This window comes from Halichoeres trimaculatus, unplaced genomic scaffold, assembly GCF_033239565.1.
Source record: "Halichoeres trimaculatus isolate MK-OKI-2021-1 unplaced genomic scaffold, fHalTri1.1 fHalTri1_scaffold_13, whole genome shotgun sequence".
NCBI lineage: Eukaryota > Metazoa > Chordata > Actinopteri > Labriformes > Labridae > Halichoeres > Halichoeres trimaculatus.
In genome coordinates, this window is record NW_027437191.1 from 25,622,748 (window position 1) to 25,641,167 (window position 18,420).

Consider the following 18,420-nt stretch of genomic DNA (forward strand, 5'->3'; position numbering starts at 1 on the left):
TCAGTAACTCAGAACTTTCTACAAAATAATTGCAGAAGATTCAGAGCAGATTTTGAACAAATTCCTTTGTTTGCAATTTCATTCGATCATGATGTGACTTTTCAGCATCGAATGTTGAGATGAAATTAAAAATAAATCGCTTGAACAAATTATAAACATCTCATAATCTGTTCTGGACTCTAACAGCTGTGGAGGAATGTTAATCCCATCAGCGTTGTTATATTTAGATCTATTTTCTGGAGATTGATGAGCGATTAATTTGGTTTCAGGTTGAAACATTTTCTCTCTGCTGCTTTTCTTTCTCTCTTATTCATCCCGGTGTCATCTCCAGCTCGGAGAATTCCTCTGCAGAGCAACGCTTGCTTTCTGCTTTTCAGGAACTGTTCAAAATCTGGACGGCTTCCAGGGTTTCTTATCAGCAGTCAGACAGCCGCAGAAATGCTTTCTAAATAAGGAAACGGAATCACTGCGGTCAGGTTTTTGTTTTCATGTTTTCTGCTCGGGACCGGGGGAAAAGAAGCCGACCTGTGATTCAACTCTTGGAGCTCAGAATCTACATTTTAAAGACTGATGAAAGACGCATTTATGACTTTTCTTTAAGATCCACAAAGAGTAACACTGGCAAGTTTTGCCCTCATATTGCCTCATGAAGAAATCATGATTACAAATATGAAGAAGTAGAGAAAACTAAACAAAAGGAAAAAGGATGGAATGTTAAAATCCTGTTATCAAAAAAGAAATGTTTAAAACTGAATGTTTTAACACAAATGTAAGCAAAACCTTAACTCCAGGGTTGAAATCATCAGTATTTCAGTCAAAAACATTTATGAAAGCATGCCTGGAAACTTTCATTCAACATTCATTCATATCAGTAACAATACAAAAAAATCAAAAGTTTTTAATTCTGTCTTCTTGGTCTTGAAACTCAGCATTACAAAATGTGCATCACTATCCATTCACTACAAAAATAAACTATTTTCTTTAGTTATTGCTTCAAGTCTTTGTGACTCATTTATAGACAGGAGTCTCTTTAGATACAGGTTTTTAATGACAAATCTACAGTTGACTAAATGTTCCAAATAATAATCTTGTAAATGTTTGCTACAGGCTCTTAGCTATTAAATAACTATCACTCAAATAGAGTTTATTTCTTCCTCCTTTATCTTTAAAAAGTAAGTTAACAGATCAATGATGCTCTAAAAGAAGCGCCACTTAAGACAACTTTAAGTTTACAGAAGAAAATATCACATAAAAAGTCCAAATTTAGGCCTCATAATGCCTAGAATAAATGTATTGTTTGATTATACTGCCTCATGGTGTCTGACAGCGCTTTGAGGGCTGTGTTTAAAATCAAAAATTCACCATGAGTTTTGATTGGTCGGGTAATAAAGATAGGGGGGGTGGATAATTTCTCCAACCTTCGATTCAAGTCCACAGGTGTTTTTTTTTTTTTTTTTTTTACCTGTTTGAATGTTCAAAATCAGGAACTGGTGTATCTACAGTTTTTGGGAGTGAAAACAAAATTGGCAACCAAAACAGTCTCAAGATTGTGGTTCTGATGAGTATCCCTTTTTTTCCTCAAGACACATTTATAATGTTGTAAATATTAACATATTATAATATCTCATAGCTAATTGGTTCATAGAGGGCAGTAATGGTTACCAATAGGGCGCTGGTATGAGTCTACTGGTTTAGGGGCACTCCATAATCCAACATGTCAATTCCCTTGTTTCACTCCCGACTCTCAACCTATTTCCTGCTCTATCCACGGTCCTGTCCTCTTGGCAGAACCAAGGATAGAGCCCCACCACCACCACTCCCCTCCAAAAGAAACTTACAAAAAAATAAAAGAAAGAAAAAAGCTGTTCCTTCACTGTCCACTTGGGGCTGTCCCAAAAGTCAAAGAAACCCCACCAGGTCCAATGTTGAAATGCTCATTCCTACAGCAGACACATGTTCGCAGTGTGTTTTAAAATACAGTTTGGGACATGATGTGCTTTTATTTACTTTCTCATACTTGTTGGGGAGAAGAAGTTGTCGACAAGTCTGGTGGCTGGATTGCGAGTGTATGTAACATATCCTGTATTTACTAGTGGTGTGAAAAAATATCAATACAGCAATATATCCCAATACTTTAACCTCAGAAACAATATTAATATTTCAACTCTTGATATTGATTTTTTTTGTAAAAATAAAAATGTAGATTTTAGCTGAGCTAGAAGTAAAATACGACTTCCATACCTCCACTGCAGTAGATGGCGCTGGAGAGCTACTCCATTGTATGTTGCCCATGGACTGTATAACAGGGATCTCAAACTCGTGCCATGGAGGGCCAAGAGGCTGCAGGTTTTCTTTCCAACCAAAACCTCCACCAGCTGATTTCACTGATTAGTCCCGGCTCTCTGCTTGAAGGTGAGGTAATCAGTGAAATCAGCTGGTGGAGTTTTTGGTTGAAAAGAAAACCTGCAGCCACTTGGCCCTCCATGGCACCAATTTGAGATCCCTGCTGTATAACAAATATAATCTCAAAGTATATTTAAAATATTTAATTTCTAAACTTGATGATTTGGTTTTTGCTGTACAAAGCAAGTCAGTACGCCGTAAACATCAGTTATTCTCTCTATTTTTTGGTCACTCGCCTCAAAATCTTGTCAAATTTCATTTTTATAGTGTAGTACACTGATAAAGTCTTAATTACAGGAACTTTTTAACAGAATGTCCGATTTTTATACGAAACACTGGTTACACTAATTGACATTTATCAGTTGTCCGACCATGTCTTTCATTCAATAATTACTTTGAAACATTAGTTTAATGTCACAGTTGTTGATAATGCACATTTTGCTATGTCAATAGGATATATCACAATACTGTGATATCGTGATACATTGTGATACTATCCTATTGAGACCCAAGTATCGTGACGAGTATCATATCGTAAGGTTTTTTGCCAATACTCTTAACCCTAGTATTTACAAAGTCACTATTTTTCATACTGCTGTGATGTTAATGTCTTTTGAGGTTGAATAATTATATTTAAGCATGGGTTTTGTTACAAATACCTGTGACATCCTTTCTGCACAGTCATGTTTTAATCTCATCTGTTGTGTTTCAGAATATTATTTTCACGCAGCGTTCAGTTTTCAGACCCTCTTTGTTGTCTGGTCTGCTGCTGTGTCCTAACTTCACCTCATGGGGTCAGTTAGTGTGAGCTGAGTCTGTTTCATTTTTAAGCTGAGAATGATTTTAGCTACATAAGAAGTGAGAGAAAATCAAGATGTAGGTTGAATAATTCAAGTTTTACCTTTAGAAAAGTTTGAATTTATCTTTAAGATTAAAGAGTAGCGTTGGTATACAATAAAACAAAGTATGAGTATTTTCACCACTGTTTTCAAGTGTCAGAAAATAGAACAGCACAACACAGCTGTATTATTTGAGTTAATTTAAAATGTTGTTTTAACTTAAAAGTTTCAGGTTTTATGTTGCCAGACTCTTTGTTGCTCCTCCTCCTGCTGCTGCTGCTGCTGCAGTATCCTGTTCTGTCCTCTTGGGGTCAGTTGAGGTAAACCGAGGGGTTTAGCTCAGATGAAGCAGAAATTAAATGTCAAATATAAACCAATTTGTGTGTTAAAAAAACATTTATGAATCTTAGAGAAAAACTCTAAAACAGGTATCAAGCTAACTCTGCTTTTTTGTGTCAAGTTCATTTGATTAATTCTAAAAAGAAAACCAAAGATTGTCAATTAAATTTGTAACGTTTCAAAGTGTTTAGATGCTAAAAACAAGCACACAGATACCTTCTACCTTTGAAGTGTTACATTAGTAACTAAAGACTTTTAAAATTTGTGTTATAAAGATCTAAAACCTGACTTTCTTTGTTGTCTTGTCTGCTGCAGTGTCCTGATTTCACCTCTTGGGGTCAGTTAGTGTGAGCTAAGTGTGTCTCATTTAAAGCTAAAAATAAACCAAACTAAACATGACATTGGTTACAGAAATGAAAATATGATTGGATTCAACATTTAAACATTATTTTTTTGAATAGTGGTGACATTTAACAAGCTCAAGTTTATATTTCCTGCCACTGTAGCCTATAATTTTAATACTTCAGTTTTCTAATGATTTGTATTTCAACCAAACTTAACTTATTAAAGAAAATCACATTTCTCCCCAGACTCACAAAATCATGAATAAATATTGTTATGAAAAAAAACCAAAAGAATACCTTAAAGCCCAAGACATAAAGTAATATAATCTTTTTTATAAAAACTGTAGTAAGCCTTACATTTACTACTTGGCACAAACACCTTTTTTTCTGAAATTACAGAAATTAAAGTTTCAAATGAAGGATTTCTCTCTTTGTAATTCTAAAATAAGGTTTAAAATTTCAACTTTAAATAACTAAGATATATATCAAAGCTAAGAACAAATAAGGTTAAAGCTAAAATAATATTAAATGTTATTATCCTTAAGAGACTTTTAAAGAGCATCTCCGAGCTTTGTGTTCAGACCTTTTGTTTCTCAGATACTGCAGTGCCCTGGTTTTACCTCTGGGGTGAGTTAAGGAGAGGTTTTTATACCTAAAGCAAGTCAAAAACATAGAAATTGGAAAAGTTTGATACATGAGTGGATTTTTATATATATATATATAATTTTTTTTGTATAAAAATAAAAATATATATAAAAATTCTTTGATAACATGATAGAGCGGTTACAAGACATGTTTACCTTAAGTTTGTGATAATGTTGTTACATTTTTTTTTACCATGAATGTTTGCAAGGTATTACCTGTGCAACTGAAAACAGTCATAAAAACTGGAATTTAATTTAGATTTTTGCTTTAAAATGTATTAATGATTTAGTAAACAGCTGTCTTTGTTTCTTGGATGATGCAGCGTCCTGATTTGACCTCTAGGGGTTATTAAGACTGTTATTAAACAGTTTCATAATAAAAAATACTTTGGAGAAGTACAGTTTCAAAGAAATATAAATTAAGAATTTAAAGTTGTATTTGTTCTTATATTGTAATCAAAAAGGATTTTTAACTTGTGTTTAGTCTCTTTGTTCTGAGCTGCTGCAGTGTCCTGATTTAACCTCTGGGGGTTGGTTAAGGTATGTCTTTTCATACTTAAAGCTATAATTTAAAAATGAAAAAATCAAACAAACATAAAATCTATACAAAATAGGTAAATAAAAAATACAAAGGTATCAGGTTGAATTAAAAAAATTTGCAAAACAAAAAAGTATACTTGCAAAACACCATGGGTTTTACTTCTTTAAATACACTTATTTGCCATTAATGACATGGTTCAACAGCTGTTTTCTACACCAACATTTTTGTGAAAAGAAAAAGGTCCAAGAAACTGGTATCCACTTCAATTTTTTTTGCTCCAGCCAAATATTTAGATGCTTTTTAACCAGCTGTGGAGAAGTGTGGCATGAGGAAATCAGAATTAGAGAGCATTTAAGTTTTATTTCATGGTTTTGTGTTGAGTTTCTTTGTTTCTCAGATGCTGCAGTGTCCTGATTTCACCTCTGAGGGGTTGGCTGGTGTGAGCCAGATAAATTTCAATGCAAAGAGATAAAATAACCAAACTGAAAACAAACAAAAACACAAAGGAACTTTAGAAAAGAAGTATGATGAATAAATATCTTTTTGTTTCATTTTAATAAAAAAAATAGGTAGAATATATATAAGAGTGGCTTGCAGTGTGCTAAAGAGCACTTAACCAGTGTAAAAATGACAACATTTGTGATATTTGTACCTTACTCTTTTTTTTTGTTTAAATTTGTTTTGTCCTTTAACTGGGGCAAATTTCAACATTTATGACAGGGTAAGGAACTAAACATGCATCTTTAATTAGAGTTAGTATAACATATAATGTACAAAAAAAACACATTTTCTTTGTTTTCTTCTATTTCTACTCAAGTATTTTATTATTACTTAAGTATGAATCTAAATATTTGTCCTTCACACTGTTGAAATAGAGCATCAGTAAAACAAATAAAAATCTGAAATACATTAAACTGTTTTCATCCTAAAATGATTATTTAGTTTCCTGCTCAGACTCTCTTTGTTCTCCGGCTGCTGCAGTTTACCTCTTGGGGTCATTTAAGGTAACGGCTCTCCCTCAGAGCAGAAAATGAAATGAGATATGAATTACAACAAAATGGATTTAAAGTCAAAAACAGAAACAGAATTAAAACAGACACACATCTTTAAATGTCGTATCTGCCATCGAACATGTCCTAATCTGATCCATCCCCTCTGATCAGCTCCTCTCACTCCAAGCTGTGGGGGTTGTTTTTTGGCGGCCGCCATGTTTCCTCCCTCGTTATAGTCTGCCACTGTTGCTAGGCAACTTCAGAGCGTTGGGCATGTTGCCATGGAGATACTATAGAGAGAACAGCGTTACCTCCTGTCACCTCGGTACAGCGCTGCGTTCACATACGGCTGGTTGATTCCAACATCCACACGGATTATTTTTAACCGTGTCCTCAGATGACTCCACAGAGCCGGATTTACATTTCACCCCGAGCGGCTTCAGAGAGGAAAACTTTGTGTTGTGAGATGATTTCTGGCTTTAAAAACACAGAAATATTCAAATTTAAGATTTTGTCTTGTTAAATATTCACAATTATGTTTTTTTCTTAGACTAAAATTAGGAATTTAATCCTTTAACGTACAAAATTAAAGCCAGAAAGTTAAACATAACAACCACAAAAAATTGTTTGAATCATTTGATTAATGTTTATTCACATTTTCTCGACTAAAATTAGATGCCTGATTGAGCAGACATATAAAATCATGATCAGTTACAACAGAAATGTTTTTCTATTTAATGTTTTTGTTATATAGCATATATAGCATTAAATTTCAAATAAGTAATTAATTATTATTTAGTAATAATAATAATACTACTAATACTACTACTACTACTACTACTAATAATAATAATAATAATAATTATTATTATTATTATAAATGAAAACTATTTCTAAGCTTCAATCATTTGGTTTGTAAAACCCCACAAAAATAAAACGAATGCCTTTACAACCAACTTAAGCATACAGCCAATTTGTAGATTAGTTAACGGGTTAATGCTGCTATTTACACTCTTTGTATTTAAAGCAATGCAAAAGCCAAAATTAGTTTGATCATTTGTGGCCAATACTGGTAAAAAGTGCTGATGGTGCTGTTAAAGCTTGTTTCGCTGTGCCTTGAGGTGGTCAAACATGGCTCATACCGCAAAGCCAACACTGCGCTTTTGGTCTACATAGAACACAACAGCCAAAAAAAAGACAATGAGATTATTTTGGAGTGATTATAAAAAGACTACAAGTAGAAAACGAGTTATTTTCATGTTTAGAATATAAATAAAAAAATAAGACTACGGGACACTTTGGCTTAAGCTTTGTTTTGTTTTTTTCTTTGGCGGGTTAAGCACATTTTAAATACCGACCCCTCACTTCTCTCTGGCTCCTCCTTCTATCCAAAAAATGGTCAAAAAAAAAAATAAAACAACAAAGAACCAAAACAGCAAATACTTTCTTTTCATGTGAAATTTAAAATAACGATGCTTTTTTACATATTTTGCCACTTTATCTTTAATTGCCCCTACCAATCATTCCCAACAAGAAATGGTGCAAGAAATCTGGCCTTCAAAATAAAAGCACACAATTTATAGCGAACAGATCGTCGTAACCAAATATAAACAAACATCGATGTTGTGAATAATCACTTAAACAGAGAAATCCACAAAAAATATATATATATATATCAAAGTTTAAGACCCTTTTATAAGGGAAAATAAGAGAGTTTAAGACATCAAAAATGATTTTAAAATTTGTTTTTTAAATGATTTCTTGAAACTTTTCAAGGGTTCTTTAAAAGTCTGAGGCTGATGAGAAATCTCTGAATATGTCGTTCCCAACAAAAACAAGAAATCATGTGTTGGTGTGCTCATGTAAAATCAAATTTGGAGGGTTTGGGCAAAATAAATCAAAGTCCAGACTGATATCAGGAACCTGGTTTATACAATTTTTTTTTTCATTTCATGATTTCATTAGGATCAGTCTTCAGTTTTCTGATGAGAGAGAGAGTTTCAGACGGATTCATGTTGCACTTAAGAGAGAAATATCTTATAGAGGATGAGTTTATTGTAATACATGAGCTAAACATTTATATACTACTGAGCAGATATGCTTCCAGCAGCTAATTATGTGTTAAAATTTAGGCTTTCTATTTGCACCAATACCCAGATAAAAAATCATGTATTTATTCAGCTTCAAAAACTAAAAATCACTGATTTTTACCTCTAAATTTAGCATCAAAATCAGATAACAGTCTGTCCTAATTCTGTTTTTCTTCTCTACTGCTATTTTTACCAGTGTGTTGAACCAGCAGGTCGTTCACATGTGCACATAAATAAATAAATATCATGCATGTTACATTAGCCTGTGTTTGTACCCGTTGTCTGCAGTGTGCTCACACTCGGTATGAATGAACCCGCGGCTCTTCTGTGTGCGTATGGCCCCCTGCTGGTCACCGTCTGTCACTGCAGCTCCCTGCTGTTTCTTTGTCTTCAGTTTGGCTGCAGAAAAGAAACCAGGAGGAGAATCACAGAAAAATAACAGCTCCCTCTTTAAAAAGGTGGTTTTATGAAAAGAATTATTCCTCACCTTTTTATTGTCCATAAGTTAGACGATAATGGGATTTAGAAAAAGAGTTTCTTCTACATGTTCTTGTGTTTTTGAAGCTCCAGATCCATGTCACCAAATTGGATCCTGTTCCTCAAAAGATGTCTGAAATTTGTGTGCTTTAAAAAAAATATTATACTGAATCCTTTACTTTATTCAAAGAAATCACAGAAATAAAGAACAAATCAAGCAGTGACATTCTGTTGAGGCTCTACGACACTTCAGAGGTTTGGTTTTTGAGTGTTGTGATGATTTATAGTTTGAGCTCTGAAGCTCAGCAGCTGACCTGTGGAAATCTGATGTCCAAGTATCCCTGAATGCATTGGTGATAACATTAAGTGTTTGATTCTTTCTGTGACGCTATGAGCTGAGCTTGTGTTCTGCTCCTGGTATTATAGCTGCTCCTGGTCTCATAGCTGCTCCTGGTCTTAGCGCTGCTCTCGGTCTTAGAGCTGCTCCCGGTCTTAGAGCTGCTCCCGGTCTTAGTGCTGCTACCGGTCTTAGAGCTGCTCCCGGTCTTAGAGCTGCTCCTGGTCTTAGCCCTGCTCTTGGTCTTCATCCTGCTCCTGGTCTTAGTGCTGCTCCCACTCTTAGCGCTGCTCCCTGTCTTAGCGCTGCTCCCGGTCTTAGCGCTGCTCCCGGTCTTAGCGCTGCTCCTGATCTTAATCCTCTTCTTCCTTTTTCTGGACTCCCTGCGGTTGAAGACCCGTCTCTCCACGCTCAGCACCTCCTCATACAGGCACCCCGGCTGCACGTCCAGCAGGAAGCTGAAGAGCTGCAAAAGCCAGACGAACATCCGCGGCAGCTTCGGCTCCACCTCTGTGTAACGCGTCCATTCCCTAATTCTCCTCCTGGACGGATGGAGGGGAAAATGGAGAAGAAGAGAAAGTTTTTGATGTTAATAATCTGAAGTCTGAGTTAAAAAAACACCGCTTCTACTTTTCTCACAAACTCATAGGAGGTCTGACTTCCTAACCACGAACTGGAGAAGAAGAAGCAGAGTAGACAAGGACAAGAAGAAAAAATACAAGGTGAAGAATAAGAAGAAGGAGAAAGGAGGAGTACAAAAAGAAAAAGGAATCAGACAATGTGGAGAAGTCAAAGGAGACAAACAAAAAAGGTAAAGGTAAAAAAAGAGAAGACAAAGAAGAAAGATTAGGATGAGAAAAAAAACAGGAAAGACAGAAAGTGAGGACAAGAAAAACAATATAGCTGCATGCAGCAATGACGGGCCCTCGCCCCGCGTAAAATGGTCCATCTTGTGGTAATTTCCAAGCAGCCTAAGTGCAGCAAAATGTGCCTCAAGCAAGAGCTGTGTGTATGGATGAGGTTGTCGCCCAGCAAGCAAGCATACATGGTACATTGAAAGCATAGTTGATATGATTAGTGTACCATAGGGGGAGCAGCATTATCACTGTAATTCATGTCAACAGAAGTCAGGATTGGGAGTGACTTCATGTGTGTAAAATTGGGAGCAAATGTTAAAATGAATGTAATAATATTATCAAGCATTTCCAGTGGGTGGCGCTATTGCAGTAGCAGAGATTTGAGGTTATAGAAGAGTTGGGGGATGGACTTTCATGGTGTGTGTGAAGTTTGGAAGAAATTAGACCTTAAATGACTGAGTTAGTACTACTTCCTGCTGTGTTTTGACATAAGTGAGGGGAAGCTAGTGCCATAGACACACCCTTGACCTTGAGGACATGAGCTGATGTGTAATGCTTTATGAAGGCGTGACAGACATTTGCAAGTTGAATGAAAAAGAAAATGGCAAAAAATGAAGAGGCTATAAATCACAGAGGAAAAGACATTACTTCCTGTTAACAGTAAGGGGCGCTGTAGTGTTAGATGAAAAGAAGTATATGGATGTGTTGGAGATGGGAGAGTTAACATATGTGTGCATTTTGGGCCTGATCCAACATTGTACAAGAGAGCTATTAAGATTTTCATGAAGTAGCAAAATGGTGAACTTTGGCGGCCATTTGTGGCCACGCCATACAAGATGATAAGAATTGTATTGTAAGTGTTCATCTTCAATGTGTGTAGTTTCCACAAGGCAAGTTTGGAGTTCATCTTAGTCCAAACCTGGGAGTAGTTCATTGAAATACATAGCCTATAAACGTAATTTTAGCAATTTCAGGCCATTGCCATCAGGAGGCGTTGTAATTTCTGGGAGGAATAGGGACATGGCTGTGTCCAGGGCTTAACACTGAACATGTGTCTTGATTTTGGTGCAGATTGGACAAAGTTGAAAAATGCCGAACTTTGAGCTGCTGTCCTAGCCAAACGGAAAAAAATTCTGTAAATTTAGCTATGATTATTAATGTTCAATGTGTGTAGTATACACATGCCAAGTTTGGAGTTGCTGTGACAAAAGCCCTAGGACTAGTTCGTTCAAATGCGTAGGCTACAAATCGTCAAAATCCCATGTTTACGTGCTAATAGCGAAGTTCGTGTTGAGAATTCACGATAGTCATAAGAGACTTTTTTGTTCATGTGGGCATGCTTGTTATACCCACCAAATTTCAAGGCTGTAGCTGAAAGCAGACCAAGGGGCTGCAGTTTTAAGCCCCTAGGGGGCGCAAAGGGGGATGAATTTTTGCAGAGACAGTGGAATCATAAATTTTTCGCCGAGTTTGAATTTTGTGGCTAGGTCATTTCGCCTTTTTTTCAAGCCAAAGGCACGCAAAATGGCATTGTATTGGCAGAAACAAAGAAGAAGAAGAAGAAGAAGAAGAAGAAGAAGAAGAAGAAGAATCCTAACAGTTACAATAGGGCTTCGCCCCCCGATTCTCGGGGGCTCGGGCCCTAATAAAACAAGAGGTAGGGAAAGAAGATGACAAGAAAAGTAGGAGGAAGAAGGAAACAAATGAGACAGGACAAGGATAAGGAGACAGAGAAGGAGAAGGAGAAGACAAAGAAGGGTTTAAAATGAAGAGGAGGAAAAAGGATAAGGGAAAGACAAGTAAGGATAAAAGCAAAAGGTGGAGAGGAAAAAGACAAGGAGCAAAATAAGCAGAGAAAAAAGAAGGGGAGGAAGACAAAAGCAGAGGAAAAAGGGGACAAAGACAAGAAGAAGAAAACAAAAAGTATGAAAATAAGCATAAAGAGGAGAAAAAGCAGGAATGAGCTGAAGAAAAATGAGGGATAGAAGGAGGTAGATGAGGAAAGGTGGAGAGGTGGAAAGAAGGAGAGGTGGAAAGAAGATGAGAGGGGAACAAGAAAAAAGGAAAAAGAGAAGAGGAAGAGGAAGAAATATGAGAGGAAAGAGCAGAGGGACATGAAAGACCAAAAGAAAGGAACGGGGTGATGAAAGAGTAAAAACGGGAGGAAACGTAGGGGACAAAGAGCACTTTGAATAAGAAAGAAGAGAAGGAGAAGGAGGAGAAACAATTGAGCTGGAGGGAAAGAAAGAGGAAAAGAAGAAGGGGGAGAAGGAGACAAAGAAGTGGTAAAAAGGAAAAGATGAAGGAAGAAAGGAGAAGAGATGGGGAGAGTAGAAAAAGAAGAACAAAAGGAGAAAAAACAAGTAGAAGAAAGGGGCTGAAAAGAGGGAGAAGAGGAAGAGGAAAAGAAAAAAGAGATGAGGAAGAAGCAGAAGAAGATAAAGAGGAAGAGGAAGGATGAAGAGGAGAAATGGATGTAGGAGATGGATAAGGAAAAGGGGAAAGAGGAGAAGAGCAGTCACAGTTCAATCTTTCATAAATCCTCCGCTGTAGATCTATGTGAGGGGGTCAGTGAATTCAGGCTCTGAGAAACTTGAGCTCTTCCAAACGTTTCCAACCAATCAGTCTCTCAGGTCCGAACTTCCTTAAAACTCTGTTAAGATGAAAAAAAGAATCCTTGTTCAGATTTATTCAGTGTCTCCTCGTCTCTGTGCGGCCAACCTACCAGTACCTAGAGGGAGCTTGGTGCCAGTACTTCGGGCTGGAGAGCTTCACCCTGCAGGTCACAACCCCAGTCAGTATCTTGTGGTGCATGCTGGGACCGTCTGCTCCATCCTCCTCCCCCCAGCAGAACCTGAAGCTGGATGGAGCAACAGGTTCTGCAACTGCCGGGCGCGAGGAGAGCTTCTCAAAGCAGATCTGCAGCTGCTCCGCTATCCCTACGGGAACACGAACAGGAACAGACGGCAGGTTTTATGGTTGAACAGCAGTTGAACAGCAGAACTCTGAAAACCTTCATTAAAGAAAACCGATTTATTAGCTGGTACAGAAACTCAGGTTCTTACTTCTCCTTTTCTGGAACCTGTATTTCTCCGTCTTCAAAGTGTAAATAGGTTTCTTGGACCTCCACTGCTTCCTGCAGCAAAGAGAGGAATAGATATTAAAAACCACACAAGGGCAGGATGAGCCAATCAGGACAAGCTTCCTTAATAAGTTTAAATCTCTAGTTTCAAATTTTCTTTAGTCGATACCTTTGTGGTGACCTGAGAAATGTTTTCTGCAAAGAAATGAGGTCAATAAGTCTGAGGGACGAACAACTGTTTGACTGTTTTGTACCAGAAGCTGAAAGCACAAAAGCTGGGAGCAAATGACTGAAAAAGCCACAAGGTCACGTCATTTCAAACAATATACGTCAACAAACTATGTCAGAATAACCACTTTTATTTTGAAATCTGGAGAAATCCCAGACAAAAAAGGAGGCATTCAACTTTAATTTCAAATTCTGAGAGGAACACTTAACACTCCAAGAAAAAGCCAAAAGTCCAAGAAACAAGTCTAGCGCAGAATCCTGGGGAAAAGAAGGTCAAAATTGTGATTCAAAGGGAGACATCCAATTTTAAGAACAAAGTTAGAACACTGGTTTTGGAATTAAGAGGTAAAAAAAAATCTCAGAATCCTCAGAATAGAAGTCAAAATTTTAAGGAAATACTAAGCAATCCAACCTAAGTTTAGAATTCCAAGATCAAAGTTAGTGTTCCTTCTAAAATCAGAATCTGACCATAAGAAACCCGACTTTGAGGTAGAATTCCACAAAAAGACTAAACATTGAAAAACGTCAGTTACACATCTTAAATTGAAAAATCTGAGAAAAAAAAGTCAAAAAAATGAGAAAAAAATTTAAAACTTTCAAGAAAAAAGCCAGATATCAGAAAAAAGTCAATCTAAGATTCTTAAAAAAAAGAAGAAAAAAATAACCCCTGAGATACTAAGTGAAAACTTGTTCTTTAAAAAAAAACCTTTTAAAATAAATAAATATATTTAAAAATGCATTTAAGAAGAAAAAAAAAAGAAAACACAGGAAATCCGACTTCAAACTAGTATTCCAAAACAAAGAGAGAATTCTGGTTTAAATTAAAATATAAAACATGTGAAATATAAAATCTTAAATTTGAAATTAAAGCCAAAATTCAAGGAAAAAGGCACAACTTTGGAAAAACCCTGAATTTCACTTTACAAGAATTGTGGGGGGGTGTAAACTGGGAAAAATTCAAAATTAAAAAAAAAAAAAAATAATCAGAAATCCAATCCTCTCCTGTGCAATCTGCTCCAAGGGTGTAAATAAATATTACAAAACACAGATGAACATCAATGAGTTAATTTTGCCTGAGTGTCAGCTGTTTGATACCTGCTCTGATCTCTAAACTTCACTTTTCCTGAGATTTGGAAAGCTGTGCACTACTCACTCAGTAGGTCGGCTTCATTAAGACAGATTCTGCTCCACCTGAATTCACTAAATAGGTTACATTAGGGGAGACATCCAATTTTACATTAAAGCAACTGTCTCACCTGGCCACGTCCTGGTCTCTCTTGTCCTGAGCTCGAACAAGAGCCACCTGCATCAGTTTGTACCAACAGCGCAGACTGAAAGCATTTTCTGTTGAAAGGCAGAAACCTTAGTTCTCAGATAAAATGATGAAATGAAAATAAAAATAAAGCCTCAGAACAGAAAAAAAAAAACATATGTTACAGGGGTTCCCTTTCAGCTTTTAGTTTTAGTTTATTTCCTGGACACAAAATAACAAGTCCAAGTTTTACAGACAAAAAATACTCTCACCTGAGTCACCCCATTTGCTCGCTTCACGTGTTAAATCCCTAAAAACAAAAAGACAAAAGCAGGTCTTCAACTGAAAAACCCTTCCACAGACTTACTCCTTCATAAACAGCTGATCTGCGCCCTGATTGGCAGTAAAATGTTCCTCATGTACCACTCTGTTTGGTCGTTTAGGCCGAAGAACAGCTTCATAGTGACAATGATGAGGGCGACGGCTTGCATGTCGTACTTTGGCAGGATGGGACAGGACTTAGGGCTGAACGTGTACAGCTTCTGGTCCGCCATGCCAGCGCCTTCCATCAGCCTGCACAGCCATGGATGGAGATCATCTGAGGAGGACAAACAATCATCATCCATGTCCATGAGGAGGGCAGATTTATCATACCTAAAAATATTAGTCTGGTAGTTGTTATGTTGCTGTTACCGGGCAGGTTAGCATCAATCAGGTAGCGCTGGCTGAGCAGGACGGGGTGCAGCAGACACTGGCGGCTGATTGGGGGAAAAGCAGGAAGTTCCAGGAGCTGAATGATCATCTGTGCCTCTTTGTGCACAATCCGATGAGACGGGATGCTCTGCAGAGGAAAACAAATCAAAAATCTTCATCAAGAGAAGGGAGCACAAAATGTGCCTTTAAGTATCTAAAGATGGATCACCGTAATGATAAGAGAGAACTATAAAATTTGAATATTTACCGTAATGATTGGAATATTTACTGACCTCGACTTTGAAGATTAGGATGTCTTTGCCATAGACCTTCATCTCTTCAGGAAACGTTTCATAAGCGTTGAGGTACGGGACGTGACCTTCCTTCACCAACCTAAACCCAACCACACTTTGTGACTTTTCTGGGACTTTCAAGGACTTTTCAGAACTTTCAAGGACTAAAAGAAAAAAATCTCTCTTTGAATGAAAGGTTCACAAACTTGTGTGTTTCACTTCAGCGGGTACAGCTACCTGAGCAGGTCACTGAGTGTCAGTGGCTCACGGATCCAGATGAGGCTGATGTGGATCAGAGCCAAAGTCATCTTCATGTTTATTGGACCACGGTGGCTCCTCAAGTTGGTCGTCAGGTAGGAGGCCGCGTCAACAGAGCCTGTCCATATGTAACCATCAGTGTTGCTCCCTGTACAGGTGACAAAACTTCTTTTAACTGATCAAATCAAACAAAGATTTTGTTCTGAGTCCAAAAAATATCAGTTATAAAGCCAGCCTTCTATTTTTGTTTTACTTTTCATTGTTTAAAAGGATGAAACACTCTGTGCCACTTGTATTGCTAAGCTTGACTCACACTAAACCTATATTCTGACTCTTTTTCAAACTCTGATATAACCTCTTATTTTGAAAAGCCCAAAAGCTTAAAAGGGCTGCAACAATTTCAGAACGCAAGACAGTAAAGAGGGTGTGATACAGAGCATCAGGAAAGTATTCACAGCACTTCACTTTTCCAACATTTTGTTATAGTACAGCCTCCGAAATGGAAACAAAAAATTCCTTACTACATAAACCACAACATAATGACAATGTAAAAAAAATGTTTTTTTAGTGAATTCAAAAGATTTTTGAAGTCAGTTCAAGTCCATAATACTTTCCAACTGGACATTGAACTCTGTATTTGTTTTCAAATGAAAAAGAGCACAATGACACAGCTTTATAGGAGATTCACAGATATGTAATGTCATGATTTAAGCAACCCTCGTGGTGACCTTGCAGAACTATCACGTGACATTTTAAACAAGAGCAGCCTGCGGTCACATCCTGAGATTACTCAAACATATCTTTACCTTGCAGTTCAATACTTTGCTCCCATTTAGTGCAGACACCAAACATTTTAAGTTCATATTTATCAGATAAATATGAAAAGGATAACAACACCTGTTAAAAACATTTGTCATACAGTTACTTGTGATGTTTCATTGTACCTCTGTCGGTGCTGGAAGCACATGTCTCTAAGTCTGACTCGCTGACCGAAATGTAGAGTGATTCAGGAGCACTCTCAGAGTCCGAGCCTGGAAATCTCTGCAGAACGATTAAAGGTGACAAAGCTGTGAATACACACAACTTAACACTACTGAAGAGAAGTGACAGTAAACCTGTGAACTCTGTAAGCCAAACAGTCATACCCTGGAGTGACTGGTCGTCACTGGAGTGTTTGTGAAGGCCAGATTTCTCTTCTGCAGGTACAGTCTCCACAGCTGACACAGCACCTTGTCCTGAAACAAAACACCCACTTAACACCGAGCTGATATGTGTGAGTCCAGGTTTCACTCTGCCGGACATGAAAATCAGACCTTAAACTCTTCTCGGACTCCGAGTCTGAGCAAAGCGTCAGCCTGCTTCAACAGGATGAACTGAAAACCTTCACAGATCTTCCAGTTCCAGCCACCGTGCTCTGAAAACACACATATGCACACTTATCTCAGTGCCTGTTTATTGTGAAATAAAACCCACGTCAAAGTCAAATCAAGCTTGATGGAAATTAATCTATCTTGTCTCTTAACTGACCACTCCTCTTGCTTTTGCTTCCTTTGCTGAGGGTGGTGATCCTGGTGGTGCCACGGTCAAAAGTTGTGTCTACCACATCTTGGGTCCTCTGAGGATGAGAGGAAACGTTCACTCATTAAAAAGACAACACGGCCCCCAGGTGGCAGAGGGCAGTACTGCAGCCAAAGGGAAACTACTTTTCTGTTGTGTTCAAGTTGTAGTTGCATACTTCGATGATGTTGTGGCAGGATCTGCAGAAGAAATGACATTCATCCGAAATTCCCCAGTCCACAGCTGAACACTGAGCGCAAGGCTCATTGTACCCGGCCTAAAGACACACACAAAAACACAGATACAGTAAATGATTCGTTCCAGCCTGAGATAAAACTGAACTTCTTGTCATAAACAGTGACCAAACTTTTCTGTTCATAAGTATGGATGTCAAACACACCAGTAAGGAGCACTTTGCGTGCAATAAGTTATATTTGGCAGTATTGCTCTGTTCCAGAAGCTTCCCCTTTACGTGCCTATGCAGAAAGCCAAAGCAAGAAGAGCTAACGGAGGGAAGATTCCCCAGGGTACAGACCAGAGCTGGCATAAGTGACAATGTGCATGACGGCACATTGTCACACTTGTAAAAGCATAGAATATCAGAGATGATTAATCCATTTGTGAACACCAATAACACATCTAACCAATGAGAATGGTTAGATTTGTTAATCGAATATTTACATTGAGTTTGGTGTGGATGAGAAGCGCTAACGAACGCTCGTTGTTTTCTACACGTTCGAAAAGTTATCCCATTTACTTGGTTTAATTTCGAAACATTAAAGGGACATTTAATCTCTTAAGAGTGAAAAATACCGTGTGCTCGTCGTCCATTTATACACAAAAGAACCGTTCCCCTCCGTCGAATGTGAATTTTAGCTTTTAGCCGTCACTCGTCCACAGCATACTACATGTGCACGGTGTGTTTTGGTTCGGTTCTTCTTCGCCGCTTTCAACGCAGTGCAGCGCTCTGCTGCCCTCGAAGGTGACAGCTTGAACTGCAGCATACTCCGCATTCACGTTCTATCAGGGAAATCAGAAAAATGAAATTTAGACATCGATAAAATAACGCAAAGAGCCCTCTAAAGACGGAAGAAAAACTAGGATGTCTGTGATACAACGGAAGACTGTATAATTTGACATTATACATCTCAGGAAACTGGTGAATTCACTGTTTTTGTCACGTTTTCTCACGTT

At 37.6% G+C, this 18,420-nt stretch overlaps 1 protein-coding gene across 2 annotated transcripts; it reads right to left on the minus strand.

Annotated features, from left to right (window-relative positions):
- Window positions 1-6,244: 6,244 nt before the first annotated feature.
- On the minus strand, window positions 6,245-18,197 carry taf1b (TATA box binding protein (Tbp)-associated factor, RNA polymerase I, B). Of its 2 annotated transcripts, none has more exons than XM_074686022.1 (17): window positions 18,040-18,197; window positions 17,405-17,503; window positions 17,197-17,284; window positions 16,983-17,083; window positions 16,815-16,904; window positions 16,614-16,710; window positions 15,649-15,817; window positions 15,412-15,511; window positions 15,119-15,266; window positions 14,849-15,023; window positions 14,698-14,735; window positions 14,430-14,517; window positions 12,929-12,999; window positions 12,595-12,802; window positions 8,680-9,548; window positions 8,468-8,591; window positions 6,245-6,579 (listed from the first exon to the last, which is right to left on the minus strand). In XM_074686022.1, exons 1-15 carry the CDS (start codon window positions 18,055-18,057, stop codon window positions 9,032-9,034), a joined length of 2,007 nt encoding a protein of 668 aa, XP_074542123.1. In that variant the 5' UTR covers window positions 18,058-18,197; the 3' UTR covers window positions 6,245-6,579; window positions 8,468-8,591; window positions 8,680-9,031. The 2 variants fall into 2 exon arrangements, with proteins under 2 accessions (XP_074542123.1, XP_074542122.1); XM_074686021.1 differs by having other exon boundaries at window positions 6,248-6,579; window positions 12,589-12,802; window positions 18,040-18,196.
- Between the last annotated feature and the right edge of the window lie 223 nt (window positions 18,198-18,420).